The sequence below is a fragment of the Salvelinus fontinalis genome, chromosome 11, assembly GCF_029448725.1.
Source record: "Salvelinus fontinalis isolate EN_2023a chromosome 11, ASM2944872v1, whole genome shotgun sequence".
NCBI classification, from domain to species: domain Eukaryota; kingdom Metazoa; phylum Chordata; class Actinopteri; order Salmoniformes; family Salmonidae; genus Salvelinus; species Salvelinus fontinalis.
This window is the reverse complement of record NC_074675.1, coordinates 2,847,038-2,863,078: the sequence shown is the minus strand read 5'-3', so window position 1 is coordinate 2,863,078 and position 16,041 is coordinate 2,847,038. Positions and strand designations below refer to the sequence as shown.

Below are 16,041 nucleotides of genomic sequence, written 5' to 3'. Positions count from 1 at the left end.
ATCTCCCTCTATGGTCTGTTCTGCTATATGTAGTCCATATCTCCCTCTATGGTCTGTTCTGCTATATGTAGTCCATATCTCCCTCTATGGTCTGTTCTGCTATATGTAGTCCATATCTCCCTCTATGGTCTGTTCTGCTATATGTAGTCCATATCTCCCTCTATGGTCTGTTCTGCTATATGTAGTCCATATCTCCCTCTATGGTCTGTTCTGCTATATGTAGTCCATATCTCCCTCTATGGTCTGTTCTGCTATATGTAGTCCATATCTCCCTCTATGGTCTGTTCTGCTATATGTAGTCCATATCTCCCTCTATGGTCTGTTCTGCTATATGTAGTCCATATCTCCCTCTATGGTCTGTTCTGCTATATGTAGTCCATATCTCCCTCTATGGTCTGTTCTGCTATATGTAGTCCATATCTCCCTCTATGGTCTGTTCTGCTATATGTAGTCCATATCTCCCTCTGTGCGTCCTCTATGGTCTGTTCTGCTATATGTAGTCCATATCTCCCTCTATGGTCTGTTCTGCTATATGTAGTCCATATCTCCCTCTATGGTCTGTTCTGCTTATGTAGTCATATCTCCCTCTATGGTCTGTTCTGCTATATGTAGTCCATATCTCCCTCTATGGTCTGTTCTGCTATATGTAGTCCATATCTCCCTCTATGGTCTGTTCTGCTATATGTAGTCCATATCTCCCTCTATGGTCTGTTCTGCTATATGTAGTCCATATCTCCCTCTATGGTCTGTTCTGCTATATGTAGTCCATATCTCCCTCTATGGTCTGTTCTGCTATATGTAGTCCATATCTCCCTCTATGGTCTGTTCTGCTATATGTAGTCCATATCTCCCTCTATGGTCTGTTCTGCTATATGTAGTCCATATCTCCCTCTATGGTCTGTTCTGCTATATGTAGTCCATATCTCCCTCTATGGTCTGTTCTGCTATATGTAGTCCATATCTCCCTCTAGCGTCCTATGGTCTGTTCTGCTATATGTAGTCCATATCTCCCTCTATGGTCTGTTCTGCTATATGTAGTCCATATCTCCCTCTATGGTCTGTTCTGCTATATGTAGTCCATATCTCCCTCTATGGTCTGTTCTGCTATATGTAGTCCATATCTCCCTCTATGGTCTGTTCTGCTATATGTAGTCCATATCTCCCTCTATGGTCTGTTCTGCTATATGTAGTCCATATCTCCCTCTATGGTCTGTTCTGCTATATGTAGTCCATATCTCCCTCTGTAGGACGTCCTCTATGGTCTGTTCTGCTATATGTAGTCTATATCTCCCTCTATGGTCTGTTCTGCTATATGTAGTCCATATCTCCCTCTATGGTCTGTTCTGCTATATGTAGTCCATATCTCCCTCTATGGTCTGTTCTGCTATATGTAGTCTATATCTCCCTCTATGGTCTGTTCTGCTATATGTAGTCCATATCTCCCTCTATGGTCTGTTCTGCTATATGTAGTCCATATCTCCCTCTATGGTCTGTTCTGCTATATGTAGTCCATATCTCCCTCTATGGTCTGTTCTGCTATATGTAGTCCATATCTCCCTCTGTAGGACGTCCTCTATGGTCTGTTCTGCTATATGTAGTCCATATCTCCCTCTGTAGGACGTCCTCTATGGTCTGTTCTGCTATATGTAGTCCATATCTCCCTCTATGGTCTGTTCTGCTATATGTAGTCCATATCTCCCTCTGTAGGACGTCCTCTATGGTCTGTTCTGCTATATGTAGTCCATATCTCCCTCTATGGTCTGTTCTGCTATATGTAGTCCATATCTCCCTCTATGGTCTGTTCTGCTATATGTAGTCCATATCTCCCTCTATGGTCTGTTCTGCTATATGTAGTCCATATCTCCCTCTATGGTCTGTTCTGCTATATGTAGTCCATATCTCCCTCTGTAGGACGTCCTCTATGGTCTGTTCTGCTATATGTAGTCCATATCTCCCTCTATGGTCTGTTCTGCTATATGTAGTCCATATCTCCCTCTATGGTCTGTTCTGCTATATGTAGTCCATATCTCCCTCTATGGTCTGTTCTGCTATATGTAGTCCATATCTCCCTCTATGGTCTGTTCTGCTATATGTAGTCCATATCTCCCTCTATGGTCTGTTCTGCTATATGTAGTCCATATCTCCCTCTATGGTCTGTTCTGCTATATGTAGTCCATATCTCCCTCTATGGTCTGTTCTGCTATATGTAGTCCATATCTCCCTCTATGGTCTGTTCTGCTATATGTAGTCCATATCTCCCTCTATGGTCTGTTCTGCTATATGTAGTCCATATCTCCCTCTATGGTCTGTTCTGCTATATGTAGTCCATATCTCCCTCTATGGTCTGTTCTGCTATATGTAGTCCATATCTCCCTCTATGGTCTGTTCTGCTATATGTAGTCCATATCTCCCTCTATGGTCTGTTCTGCTGTATGTAGTCCATATCTCCCTCTATGGTCTGTTCTGCTATATGTAGTCCATATCTCCCTCTGTAGGACGTCCTCTATGGTCTGTTCTGCTATATGTAGTCCATATCTCCCTCTATGGTCTGTTCTGCTATATGTAGTCCATATCTCCCTCTATGGTCTGTTCTGCTATATGTAGTCCATATCTCCCTCTATGGTCTGTTCTGCTATATGTAGTCCATATCTCCCTCTATGGTCTGTTCTGCTATATGTAGTCCATATCTCCCTCTATGGTCTGTTCTGCTATATGTAGTCCATATCTCCCTCTATGGTCTGTTCTGCTATATGTAGTCCATATCTCCCTCTATGGTCTGTTCTGCTATATGTAGTCCATATCTCCCTCTATGGTCTGTTCTGCTATATGTAGTCCATATCTCCCTCTATGGTCTGTTCTGCTATATGTAGTCCATATCTCCCTCTATGGTCTGTTCTGCTATATGTAGTCCATATCTCCCTCTATGGTCTGTTCTGCTATATGTAGTCCATATCTCCCTCTATGGTCTGTTCTGCTGTATGTAGTCCATATCTCCCTCTATGGTCTGTTCTGCTATATGTAGTCCATATCTCCCTCTGTAGGACGTCCTCTATGGTCTGTTCTGCTATATGTAGTCCATATCTCCCTCTATGGTCTGTTCTGCTATATGTAGTCCATATCTCCCTCTATGGTCTGTTCTGCTATATGTAGTCCATATCTCCCTCTATGGTCTGTTCTGCTATATGTAGTCCATATCTCCCTCTATGGTCTGTTCTGCTATATGTAGTCCATATCTCCCTCTATGGTCTGTTCTGCTATATGTAGTCCATATCTCCCTCTATGGTCTGTTCTGCTATATGTAGTCCATATCTCCCTCTATGGTCTGTTCTGCTATATGTAGTCCATATCTCCCTCTATGGTCTGTTCTGCTATATGTAGTCCATATCTCCCTCTATGGTCTGTTCTGCTATATGTAGTCCATATCTCCCTCTATGGTCTGTTCTGCTATATGTAGTCCATATCTCCCTCTATGGTCTGTTCTGCTATATGTAGTCCATATCTCCCTCTATGGTCTGTTCTGCTATATGTAGTCCATATCTCCCTCTATGGTCTGTTCTGCTATATGTAGTCCATATCTCCCTCTATGGTCTGTTCTGCTATATGTAGTCCATATCTCCCTCTATGGTCTGTTCTGCTATATGTAGTCCATATCTCCCTCTATGGTCTGTTCTGCTATATGTAGTCCATATCTCCCTCTATGGTCTGTTCTGCTATATGTAGTCCATATCTCCCTCTATGGTCTGTTCTGCTATATGTAGTCCATATCTCCCTCTATGGTCTGTTCTGCTATATGTAGTCCATATCTCCCTCTATGGTCTGTTCTGCTATATGTAGTCCATATCTCCCTCTATGGTCTGTTCTGCTATATGTAGTCCATATCTCCCTCTATGGTCTGTTCTGCTATATGTAGTCCATATCTCCCTCTATGGTCTGTTCTGCTATATGTAGTCCATATCTCCCTCTATGGTCTGTTCTGCTATATGTAGTCCATACTCCTCTGTAGGCGTCCTCTATGGTCTGTTCTGCTATATGTAGTCCATATCTCCCTCTATGGTCTGTTCTGCTATATGTAGTCCATATCTCCCTCTATGGTCTGTTCTGCTATATGTAGTCCATATCTCCCTCTGTAGGACGTCCTCTATGGTCTGTTCTGCTATATGTAGTCTATATCTCCCTCTATGGTCTGTTCTGCTATATGTAGTCCATATCTCCCTCTATGGTCTGTTCTGCTATATGTAGTCCATATCTCCCTCTATGGTCTGTTCTGCTATATGTAGTCTATATCTCCCTCTATGGTCTGTTCTGCTATATGTAGTCCATATCTCCCTCTATGGTCTGTTCTGCTATATGTAGTCCATATCTCCCTCTATGGTCTGTTCTGCTATATGTAGTCCATATCTCCCTCTATGGTCTGTTCTGCTATATGTAGTCCATATCTCCCTCTATGGTCTGTTCTGCTATATGTAGTCCATATCTCCCTCTATGGTCTGTTCTGCTATATGTAGTCCATATCTCCCTCTATGGTCTGTTCTGCTATATGTAGTCCATATCTCCCTCTATGGTCTGTTCTGCTATATGTAGTCCATATCTCCCTCTATGGTCTGTTCTGCTATATGTAGTCCATATCTCCCTCTATGGTCTGTTCTGCTATATGTAGTCCATATCTCCCTCTATGGTCTGTTCTGCTATATGTAGTCCATATCTCCCTCTATGGTCTGTTCTGCTATATGTAGTCCATATCTCCCTCTATGGTCTGTTCTGCTATATGTAGTCCATATCTCCCTCTATGGTCTGTTCTGCTATATGTAGTCCATATCTCCCTCTATGGTCTGTTCTGCTATATGTAGTCCATATCTCCCTCTATGGTCTGTTCTGCTATATGTAGTCCATATCTCCCTCTATGGTCTGTTCTGCTATATGTAGTCCATATCTCCCTCTATGGTCTGTTCTGCTATATGTAGTCCATATCTCCCTCTATGGTCTGTTCTGCTATATGTAGTCCATATCTCCCTCTATGGTCTGTTCTGCTATATGTAGTCCATATCTCCCTCTATGGTCTGTTCTGCTATATGTAGTCCATATCTCCCTCTATGGTCTGTTCTGCTATATGTAGTCCATATCTCCCTCTACCCCTGGTCTGTTCTGCTATATGTAGTCCATATCTCCCTCTATGGTCTGTTCTGCTATATGTAGTCCATATCTCCCTCTATGGTCTGTTCTGCTATATGTAGTCCATATCTCCCTCTATGGTCTGTTCTGCTATATGTAGTCCATATCTCCCTCTATGGTCTGTTCTGCTATATGTAGTCCATATCTCCCTCTATGGTCTGTTCTGCTATATGTAGTCCATATCTCCCTCTATGGTCTGTTCTGCTATATGTAGTCCATATCTCCCTCTATGGTCTGTTCTGCTATATGTAGTCCATATCTCCCTCTATGGTCTGTTCTGCTATATGTAGTCCATATCTCCCTCCCTCTATGGTCTGTTCTGCTATATGTAGTCCATATCTCCCTCTATGGTCTGTTCTGCTATATGTAGTCCATATCTCCCTCTATGGTCTGTTCTGCTATATGTAGTCCATATCTCCCTCTATGGTCTGTTCTGCTATATGTAGTCCATATCTCCCTCTATGGTCTGTTCTGCTATATGTAGTCCATATCTCCCTCTATGGTCTGTTCTGCTATATGTAGTCCATATCTCCCTCTATGGTCTGTTCTGCTATATGTAGTCCATATCTCCCTCTATGGTCTGTTCTGCTATATGTAGTCCATATCTCCCTCTATGGTCTGTTCTGCTATATGTAGTCCATATCTCCCTCTATGGTCTGTTCTGCTATATGTAGTCCATATCTCCCTCTATGGTCTGTTCTGCTATATGTAGTCCATATCTCCCTCTATGGTCTGTTCTGCTATATGTAGTCCATATCTCCCTCTATGGTCTGTTCTGCTATATGTAGTCCATATCTCCCTCTCCTATGGTCTGTTCTGCTATATGTAGTCCATATCTCCCTCTATGGTCTGTTCTGCTATATGTAGTCCATATCTCCCTCTATGGTCTGTTCTGCTATATGTAGTCCATATCTCCCTCTGTAGGACGTCCTCTATGGTCTGTTCTGCTATATGTAGTCCATATCTCCCTCTATGGTCTGTTCTGCTATATGTAGTCCATATCTCCCTCTATGGTCTGTTCTGCTATATGTAGTCCATATCTCCCTCTATGGTCTGTTCTGCTATATGTAGTCTATATCTCCCTCTATGGTCTGTTCTGCTATATGTAGTCCATATCTCCCTCTATGGTCTGTTCTGCTATATGTAGTCCATATCTCCCTCTATGGTCTGTTCTGCTATATGTAGTCCATATCTCCCTCTATGGTCTGTTCTGCTATATGTAGTCCATATCTCCCTCTATGGTCTGTTCTGCTATATGTAGTCCATATCTCCCTCTATGGTCTGTTCTGCTATATGTAGTCCATATCTCCCTCTATGGTCTGTTCTGCTATATGTAGTCCATATCTCCCTGTAGGCCCTATGGTCTGTTCTGCTATATGTAGTCCATATCTCCCTCTATGGTCTGTTCTGCTATATGTAGTCCATATCTCCCTCTATGGTCTGTTCTGCTATATGTAGTCCATATCTCCCTCTATGGTCTGTTCTGCTATATGTAGTCCATATCTCCCTCTATGGTCTGTTCTGCTATATGTAGTCCATATCTCCCTCTATGGTCTGTTCTGCTATATGTAGTCCATATCTCCCTCTATGGTCTGTTCTGCTATATGTAGTCCATATCTCCCTCTATGGTCTGTTCTGCTATATGTAGTCCATATCTCCCTCTATGGTCTGTTCTGCTATATGTAGTCCATATCTCCCTCTATGGTCTGTTCTGCTATATGTAGTCCATATCTCCCTCTATGGTCTGTTCTGCTATATGTAGTCCATATCTCCCTCTATGGTCTGTTCTGCTATATGTAGTCCATATCTCCCTCTATGGTCTGTTCTGCTATATGTAGTCCATATCTCCCTCTATGGTCTGTTCTGCTATATGTAGTCCATATCTCCCTCTATGGTCTGTTCTGCTATATGTAGTCCATATCTCCCTCTATGGTCTGTTCTGCTATATGTAGTCCATATCTCCCTCTATGGTCTGTTCTGCTATATGTAGTCCATATCTCCCTCTATGGTCTGTTCTGCTATATGTAGTCCATATCTCCCTCTATGGTCTGTTCTGCTATATGTAGTCCATATCTCCCTCTATGGTCTGTTCTGCTATATGTAGTCCATATCTCCCTCTATGGTCTGTTCTGCTATATGTAGTCCATATCTCCCTCTATGGTCTGTTCTGCTATATGTAGTCCATATCTCCCTCTATGGTCTGTTCTGCTATATGTAGTCCATATCTCCCTCTATGGTCTGTTCTGCTATATGTAGTCCATATCTCCCTCTATGGTCTGTTCTGCTATATGTAGTCCATATCTCCCTCTATGGTCTGTTCTGCTATATGTAGTCCATATCTCCCTCTATGGTCTGTTCTGCTATATGTAGTCCATATCTCCCTCTATGGTCTGTTCTGCTATATGTAGTCCATATCTCCCTCTATGGTCTGTTCTGCTATATGTAGTCCATATCTCCCTCTATGGTCTGTTCTGCTATATGTAGTCCATATCTCCCTCTATGGTCTGTTCTGCTATATGTAGTCCATATCTCCCTCTATGGTCTGTTCTGCTATATGTAGTCCATATCTCCCTCTATGGTCTGTTCTGCTATATGTAGTCCATATCTCCCTCTATGGTCTGTTCTGCTATATGTAGTCCATATCTCCCTCTATGGTCTGTTCTGCTATATGTAGTCCATATCTCCCTCTATGGTCTGTTCTGCTATATGTAGTCCATATCTCCCTCTATGGTCTGTTCTGCTATATGTAGTCCATATCTCCCTCTATGGTCTGTTCTGCTATATGTAGTCCATATCTCCCTCTATGGTCTGTTCTGCTATATGTAGTCCATATCTCCCTCTATGGTCTGTTCTGCTATATGTAGTCCATATCTCCCTCTATGGTCTGTTCTGCTATATGTAGTCCATATCTCCCTCTATGGTCTGTTCTGCTATATGTAGTCCATATCTCCCTCTATGGTCTGTTCTGCTATATGTAGTCCATATCTCCCTCTATGGTCTGTTCTGCTATATGTAGTCCATATCTCCCTCTATGGTCTGTTCTGCTATATGTAGTCCATATCTCCCTCTATGGTCTGTTCTGCTATATGTAGTCCATATCTCCCTCTATGGTCTGTTCTGCTATATGTAGTCCATATCTCCCTCTATGGTCTGTTCTGCTATATGTAGTCCATATCTCCCTCTATGGTCTGTTCTGCTATATGTAGTCCATATCTCCCTCTATGGTCTGTTCTGCTATATGTAGTCCATATCTCCCTCTATGGTCTGTTCTGCTATATGTAGTCCATATCTCCCTCTGTAGGACGTCCTCTATGGTCTGTTCTGCTATATGTAGTCCATATCTCCCTCTATGGTCTGTTCTGCTATATGTAGTCCATATCTCCCTCTATGGTCTGTTCTGCTATATGTAGTCCATATCTCCCTCTATGGTCTGTTCTGCTATATGTAGTCCATATCTCCCTCTATGGTCTGTTCTGCTATATGTAGTCCATATCTCCCTCTATGGTCTGTTCTGCTATATGTAGTCCATATCTCCCTCTATGGTCTGTTCTGCTATATGTAGTCCATATCTCCCTCTATGGTCTGTTCTGCTATATGTAGTCCATATCTCCCTCTATGGTCTGTTCTGCTATATGTAGTCCATATCTCCCTCTGTGACTTGGTCTGTTCTGCTATATGTAGTCCATATCTCCCTCTATGGTCTGTTCTGCTATATGTAGTCCATATCTCCCTCTATGGTCTGTTCTGCTATATGTAGTCCATATCTCCCTCTATGGTCTGTTCTGCTATATGTAGTCCATATCTCCCTCTATGGTCTGTTCTGCTATATGTAGTCCATATCTCCCTCTATGGTCTGTTCTGCTATATGTAGTCCATATCTCCCTCTATGGTCTGTTCTGCTATATGTAGTCCATATCTCCCTCTATGGTCTGTTCTGCTATATGTAGTCCATATCTCCCTCTATGGTCTGTTCTGCTATATGTAGTCCATATCTCCCTCTGTAGGACGTCCTCTATGGTCTGTTCTGCTATATGTAGTCCATATCTCCCTCTATGGTCTGTTCTGCTATATGTAGTCCATATCTCCCTCTATGGTCTGTTCTGCTATATGTAGTCCATATCTCCCTCTATGGTCTGTTCTGCTATATGTAGTCCATATCTCCCTCTATGGTCTGTTCTGCTATATGTAGTCCATATCTCCCTCTATGGTCTGTTCTGCTATATGTAGTCCATATCTCCCTCTATGGTCTGTTCTGCTATATGTAGTCCATATCTCCCTCTATGGTCTGTTCTGCTATATGTAGTCCATATCTCCCTCTATGGTCTGTTCTGCTATATGTAGTCCATATCTCCCTCTATGGTCTGTTCTGCTATATGTAGTCCATATCTCCCTCTATGGTCTGTTCTGCTATATGTAGTCCATATCTCCCTCTATGGTCTGTTCTGCTATATGTAGTCCATATCTCCCTCTATGGTCTGTTCTGCTATATGTAGTCCATATCTCCCTCTATGGTCTGTTCTGCTATATGTAGTCCATATCTCCCTCTATGGTCTGTTCTGCTATATGTAGTCCATATCTCCCTCTATGGTCTGTTCTGCTATATGTAGTCCATATCTCCCTCTATGGTCTGTTCTGCTATATGTAGTCCATATCTCCCTCTATGGTCTGTTCTGCTATATGTAGTCCATATCTCCCTCTATGGTCTGTTCTGCTATATGTAGTCCATATCTCCCTCTATGGTCTGTTCTGCTATATGTAGTCCATATCTCCCTCTATGGTCTGTTCTGCTATATGTAGTCCATATCTCCCTCTATGGTCTGTTCTGCTATATGTAGTCCATATCTCCCTCTATGGTCTGTTCTGCTATATGTAGTCCATATCTCCCTCTATGGTCTGTTCTGCTATATGTAGTCCATATCTCCCTCTATGGTCTGTTCTGCTATATGTAGTCCATATCTCCCTCTATGGTCTGTTCTGCTATATGTAGTCCATATCTCCCTCTATGGTCTGTTCTGCTATATGTAGTCCATATCTCCCTCTATGGTCTGTTCTGCTATATGTAGTCCATATCTCCCTCTATGGTCTGTTCTGCTATATGTAGTCCATATCTCCCTCTATGGTCTGTTCTGCTATATGTAGTCCATATCTCCCTCTATGGTCTGTTCTGCTATATGTAGTCCATATCTCCCTCTATGGTCTGTTCTGCTATATGTAGTCCATATCTCCCTCTATGGTCTGTTCTGCTATATGTAGTCCATATCTCCCTCTATGGTCTGTTCTGCTATATGTAGTCCATATCTCCCTCTATGGTCTGTTCTGCTATATGTAGTCCATATCTCCCTCTATGGTCTGTTCTGCTATATGTAGTCCATATCTCCCTCTGTAGACGTCCTCTATGGTCTGTTCTGCTATATGTAGTCCATATCTCCCTCTATGGTCTGTTCTGCTATATGTAGTCCATATCTCCCTCTATGGTCTGTTCTGCTATATGTAGTCCATATCTCCCTCTGTAGGCCTGGTCTGTTCTGCTGTATGTAGTCCATATCTCCCTCTATGGTCTGTTCTGCTATATGTAGTCCATATCTCCCTCTATGGTCTGTTCTGCTATATGTAGTCCATATCTCCCTCTATGGTCTGTTCTGCTATATGTAGTCCATATCTCCCTCTATGGTCTGTTCTGCTGTATGTAGTCCATATCTCCCTCTATGGTCTGTTCTGCTATATGTAGTCCATATCTCCCTCTATGGTCTGTTCTGCTATATGTAGTCCATATCTCCCTCTATGGTCTGTTCTGCTATATGTAGTCCATATCTCCCTCTATGGTCTGTTCTGCTATATGTAGTCCATATCTCCCTCTATGGTCTGTTCTGCTGTATGTAGTCCATATCTCCCTCTATGGTCTGTTCTGCTATATGTAGTCCATATCTCCCTCTATGGTCTGTTCTGCTATATGTAGTCCATATCTCCCTCTATGGTCTGTTCTGCTATATGTAGTCCATATCTCCCTCTGTAGGACGTCCTCTATGGTCTGTTCTGCTATATGTAGTCCATATCTCCCTCTATGGTCTGTTCTGCTATATGTAGTCCATATCTCCCTCTATGGTCTGTTCTGCTATATGTAGTCCATATCTCCCTCTATGGTCTGTTCTGCTGTATGTAGTCCATATCTCCCTCTATGGTCTGTTCTGCTATATGTAGTCCATATCTCCCTCTATGGTCTGTTCTGCTATATGTAGTCCATATCTCCCTCTATGGTCTGTTCTGCTATATGTAGTCCATATCTCCCTCTATGGTCTGTTCTGCTATATGTAGTCCATATCTCCCTCTGGCGTCCTCTATGGTCTGTTCTGCTATATGTAGTCCATATCTCCCTCTATGGTCTGTTCTGCTATATGTAGTCCATATCTCCCTCTATGGTCTGTTCTGCTATATGTAGTCCATATCTCCCTCTATGGTCTGTTCTGCTATATGTAGTCCATATCTCCCTCTGTAGGACGTCCTCTATGGTCTGTTCTGCTATATGTAGTCCATATCTCCCTCTATGGTCTGTTCTGCTATATGTAGTCCATATCTCCCTCTATGGTCTGTTCTGCTATATGTAGTCCATATCTCCCTCTATGGTCTGTTCTGCTATATGTAGTCCATATCTCCCTCTATGGTCTGTTCTGCTGTATGTAGTCCATATCTCCCTCTATGGTCTGTTCTGCTATATGTAGTCCATATCTCCCTCTATGGTCTGTTCTGCTGTATGTAGTCTATATCTCCCTCTGTAGGACGTCCTCTATGGTCTGTTCTGCTGTATGTAGTCCATATCTCCCTCTATGGTCTGTTCTGCTATATGTAGTCTATATCTCCCTCTGTAGGACGTCCTCTATGGTCTGTTCTGCTGTATGTAGTCCATATCTCCCTCTATGGTCTGTTCTGCTATATGTAGTCCATATCTCCCTCTATGGTCTGTTCTGCTATATGTAGTCCATATCTCCCTCTATGGTCTGTTCTGCTATATGTAGTCTATATCTCCCTCTGTAGGACGTCCTCTATGGTCTGTTCTGCTATATGTAGTCTATATCTCCCTCTGTAGGACGTCCTCTATGGTCTGTTCTGCTGTATGTAGTCCATATCTCCCTCTATGGTCTGTTCTGCTATATGTAGTCCATATCTCCCTCTATGGTCTGTTCTGCTGTATGTAGTCCATATCTCCCTCTATGGTCTGTTCTGCTATATGTAGTCCATATCTCCCTCTATGGTCTGTTCTGCTGTATGTAGTCTATATCTCCCTCTATGGTCTGTTCTGCTATATGTAGTCCATATCTCCCTCTATGGTCTGTTCTGCTATATGTAGTCTATATCTCCCTCTATGGTCTGTTCTGCTGTATGTAGTCTATATCTCCCTCTATGGTCTGTTCTGCTATATGTAGTCCATATCTCCCTCTGTAGAATGATTGCATTTGTGAGTTTTCTGGGTGAGTCTCTTAAAGAGCCACTGAACACGCCAAATGGCACGTAATGTTTTTAATGTTGCTCATTAGAAAAACTAGATTTCAGTGTTGAAGGTGTGTCTCCTGACAGAATCCACGTTTGGTTAATGGTGTTTGTCCCTCATGAGACACTGTAGAGACGTTGTGGGCTGGAAGCCTATTTCACTTCCTCAGAATCCCCAGAATCCCCAGAATGAATCTAACAACAAATGTTGACGTTTTTTGGCGATGGATGTTTTAGTTACGCAATTTTACATCTAAGATGTTTTGTGCAGAATTTCTCAAGTTAAAATATACTCCACGTTTTGTCTTACGTTAACAGTCAGAGCTGCTGGCCAGTGTAGACCAGTTACACAATTTCAATTGAATTAATTTGTCGCCGCTCCAGAATCTCCCATAAGTGTTTAGATCTGGGGACTGAGACGACCATGGAATACGGTTGCCATGGTTTTCCTGCTCATCAGACCATTCAGTGACCCCCCCCCTCCTGTCTTGTGGATGGGGGGCATTGTCATCTTATGGGGCCATAGCCATGGTACCCAAAATAATGGCTTGCCCTGCATTTTTATACATGACCCTAAGCATGATGGGATGTTAATTGCTTAATGAACTCAGGAATCACACCTGTGTGGAAGCACCTGCTTTCAATATACTTTGTTATCCCTCATTTAGTCAAAGAGTTTCCATTTTATTTTTGGGGCAGTTTACCTGAGTGGTCTGCTCTCTTCTCTCCCTGGTTGTAGGTATCTGATGTACACTCTGGACCAGTATGTAGAGAGTGATTATACAGTAGTGTACTTCCACCATGGTCTCCGCAGCAGCAACAAGCCCTCGCTACAATGGCTACGAAACGCATACAAAGAATTTGACAGGAAGTAAGTCACCTTGACCTCTGACCTAGGACTTTTCAAGCCCTCTCAATCAAAATATTACTCGACGAGCTAGTTTTTCCAGAATTATGTTTACCGTGTGTGTGTGTGTGTGTGTGTGTGTGTGTGTGTGTGTGTGTGTGTGTGTCAATGTATTTCCTGACAGGTACAAGAAGAACCTGAAAGCCCTCTATGTCGTCCATCCTACTAACTTTATCAGAATCCTCTGGAATATATTCCAACCACTCATAAGGTATGGTGCCCAGTCATCTATCTACAGTAATAATCTAGAATACAGTATATTCCAACCAATCAGGTATGGTGCCCAGTCATCTTTCTACAGTAATAATCTAGAATACAGTATATTCCAACCACTCAGGTATGGTGCCCAGTCATCTTTCTACAGTAATAATCTAGAATACAGTATATTCCAACCACTCATCAGGTATGGTGCCCAGTCATCTTTCTACAGTAATAATCTAGAATACAGTATATTCCAACCACTCAGGTATGGTGCCCAGTCATCTATCTACAGTAATAATCTAGAATACAGTATATTCCAACCACTCATCAGGTATGGTGCCCAGTCATCTTTCTACAGTAATAATCTAGAATACAGTATATTCCAACCAATCAGGTATGGTGCCCAGTCATCTTTCTACAGTAATAATCTAGAATACAGTATATTCCAACCAATCAGGTATGGTGCCCAGTCATCTTTCTACAGTAATAATCTAGAATACAGTATATTCCAACCACTCATCAGGTATGGTGTCTAGTCATCTTTCTACTGTAATAATCTAGAATACAGTATATTCCAACCAATCAGGTATGGTGCCCAGTCATCTTTCTACAGTAATAATCTATAATACAGTATATTCCAACCAATCAGGTATGGTGCCCAGTCATCTTTCTACAGTAATAATCTAGAATACAGTATATTCCAACCACTCAGGTATGGTGCCCAGTCATCTTTCTACAGTAATAATCTAGAATACAGTATATTCCAACCACTCATCAGGTATGGTGCCCAGTCATCTTTCTACAGTAATAATCTAGAATACAGTATATTCCAACCACTCAGGTATGGTGCCCAGTCATCTATCTACAGTAATAATCTAGAATACAGTATATTCCAACCACTCATCAGGTATGGTGCCCAGTCATCTTTCTACAGTAATAATCTAGAATACAGTATATTCCAACCAATCAGGTATGGTGCCCAGTCATCTTTCTACAGTAATAATCTAGAATACAGTATATTCCAACCAATCAGGTATGGTGCCCAGTCATCTTTCTACAGTAATAATCTAGAATACAGTATATTCCAACCAATCAGGTATGGTGCCCAGTCTTCTTTCTACAGTGAAGATGCCATTCAGGCCTGTACTGTACAAGTCTGGTCTCCACAACAGTATTCATGGCTATGAAAGACATTTGGCATATTGACTGACCTTTCTAACTCTGTTCTTCCTGTTTTAGTCACAAGTTTGGTAAGAAGCTGACCTATGTGAACTACCTGGCTGAGCTCAGAGATCACCTGAGCTGGGATCAGCTGATCATCCCACCTGATGTCCTCAGGTAGGTTACGCCTCTATACCACTACCTTACCCTGACCCCTGACCTTAACCCTAACTACCTGGCTGAGCTCAGAGATCACCTGATGTCCTCAGGTAGGTTACACCTCTATACCACTACCTTACCCTGACCCCTGACCTTAACCCTAACTACCTTACCCTAACCCCTGACCCCTGACCTTAACCCTAACTACCTGGCTGAGCTCAGAGACCACCTGATGTCCTCAGGTAGGTTACACCTCTATACCACTACCTTACCCTGACCTTAACCCTAACTACCTGGCTGAGCTCAGAGACCACCTGATGTCCTCAGGTAGGTTACACCTCTATACCACTACCTTACCCTGACCCCTGACCTTAACCCTAACTACCTGGCTGAGCTCAGAGATCACCTGATGTCCTCAGGTAGGTTATTCATGTATCCAACCAACCACGGAGGTAGTGTACTGTATTCATGTATGGAACATACAGTTGAAGTTGGAAGTTTACATAAACCTTAGCCAAATACATTTAAACTCAGGTTTTTAACAATTCCTGACATTTAATCCTAGTAAAAATTCCCTGTCTTAGGTCAGTTAGGATCACCACTTTATTTTAAGAATGTGAAATGTCAGAATAATAGTAGAGAGAATTATTTATTTCAGCTTTTATTTCTTTCATCACAATCCCAGTGGGTCAGAAGTTTACATGCACTCAATAAGTATTTGGTAGCATTGCCTTTAACATTTTTTAACTTGGGTCAAACGTTTCGGGTAGCCTTCCACAAGCTTCCCACAATAAGTTGGGTGAATTTTGGCCCGTTCCTCCTGATAGAGCTGGTGTAACTGAGTCAGGTTTGTAGGTCTCCTTGCTCGCACACGCTTTTTCAGTTCTGCCTACATATTTTCCACAGGATTGAGGTCAGTGCTTTGTGATGGCCACTCCAATACCTTGACTTTGTTGTCCTTA

The 16,041-nt window shown here is 42.4% G+C and overlaps 2 protein-coding genes across 5 annotated transcripts in view; one reads left to right on the top strand and one right to left on the bottom strand.

Annotated features, from left to right (window-relative positions):
* Positions 1-16,041, bottom strand: part of LOC129864883 (PHD finger protein 21A-like) — a 458,909-nt gene that overhangs the window by 296,903 nt on the left and 145,965 nt on the right. The window lies entirely within an intron of this gene.
* The window catches only part of LOC129864884 (rho GTPase-activating protein 8-like), an 84,967-nt gene that overhangs the window by 53,390 nt on the left and 15,536 nt on the right, over positions 1-16,041 (top strand). The window contains exons 5-7 of the mRNA XM_055937186.1: positions 13,391-13,522; positions 13,683-13,769; positions 14,999-15,097. Coding sequence (XP_055793161.1) covers positions 13,391-13,522; positions 13,683-13,769; positions 14,999-15,097 — 318 coding nt within the window. The remainder of the gene's footprint in view (positions 1-13,390; positions 13,523-13,682; positions 13,770-14,998; positions 15,098-16,041) is intronic.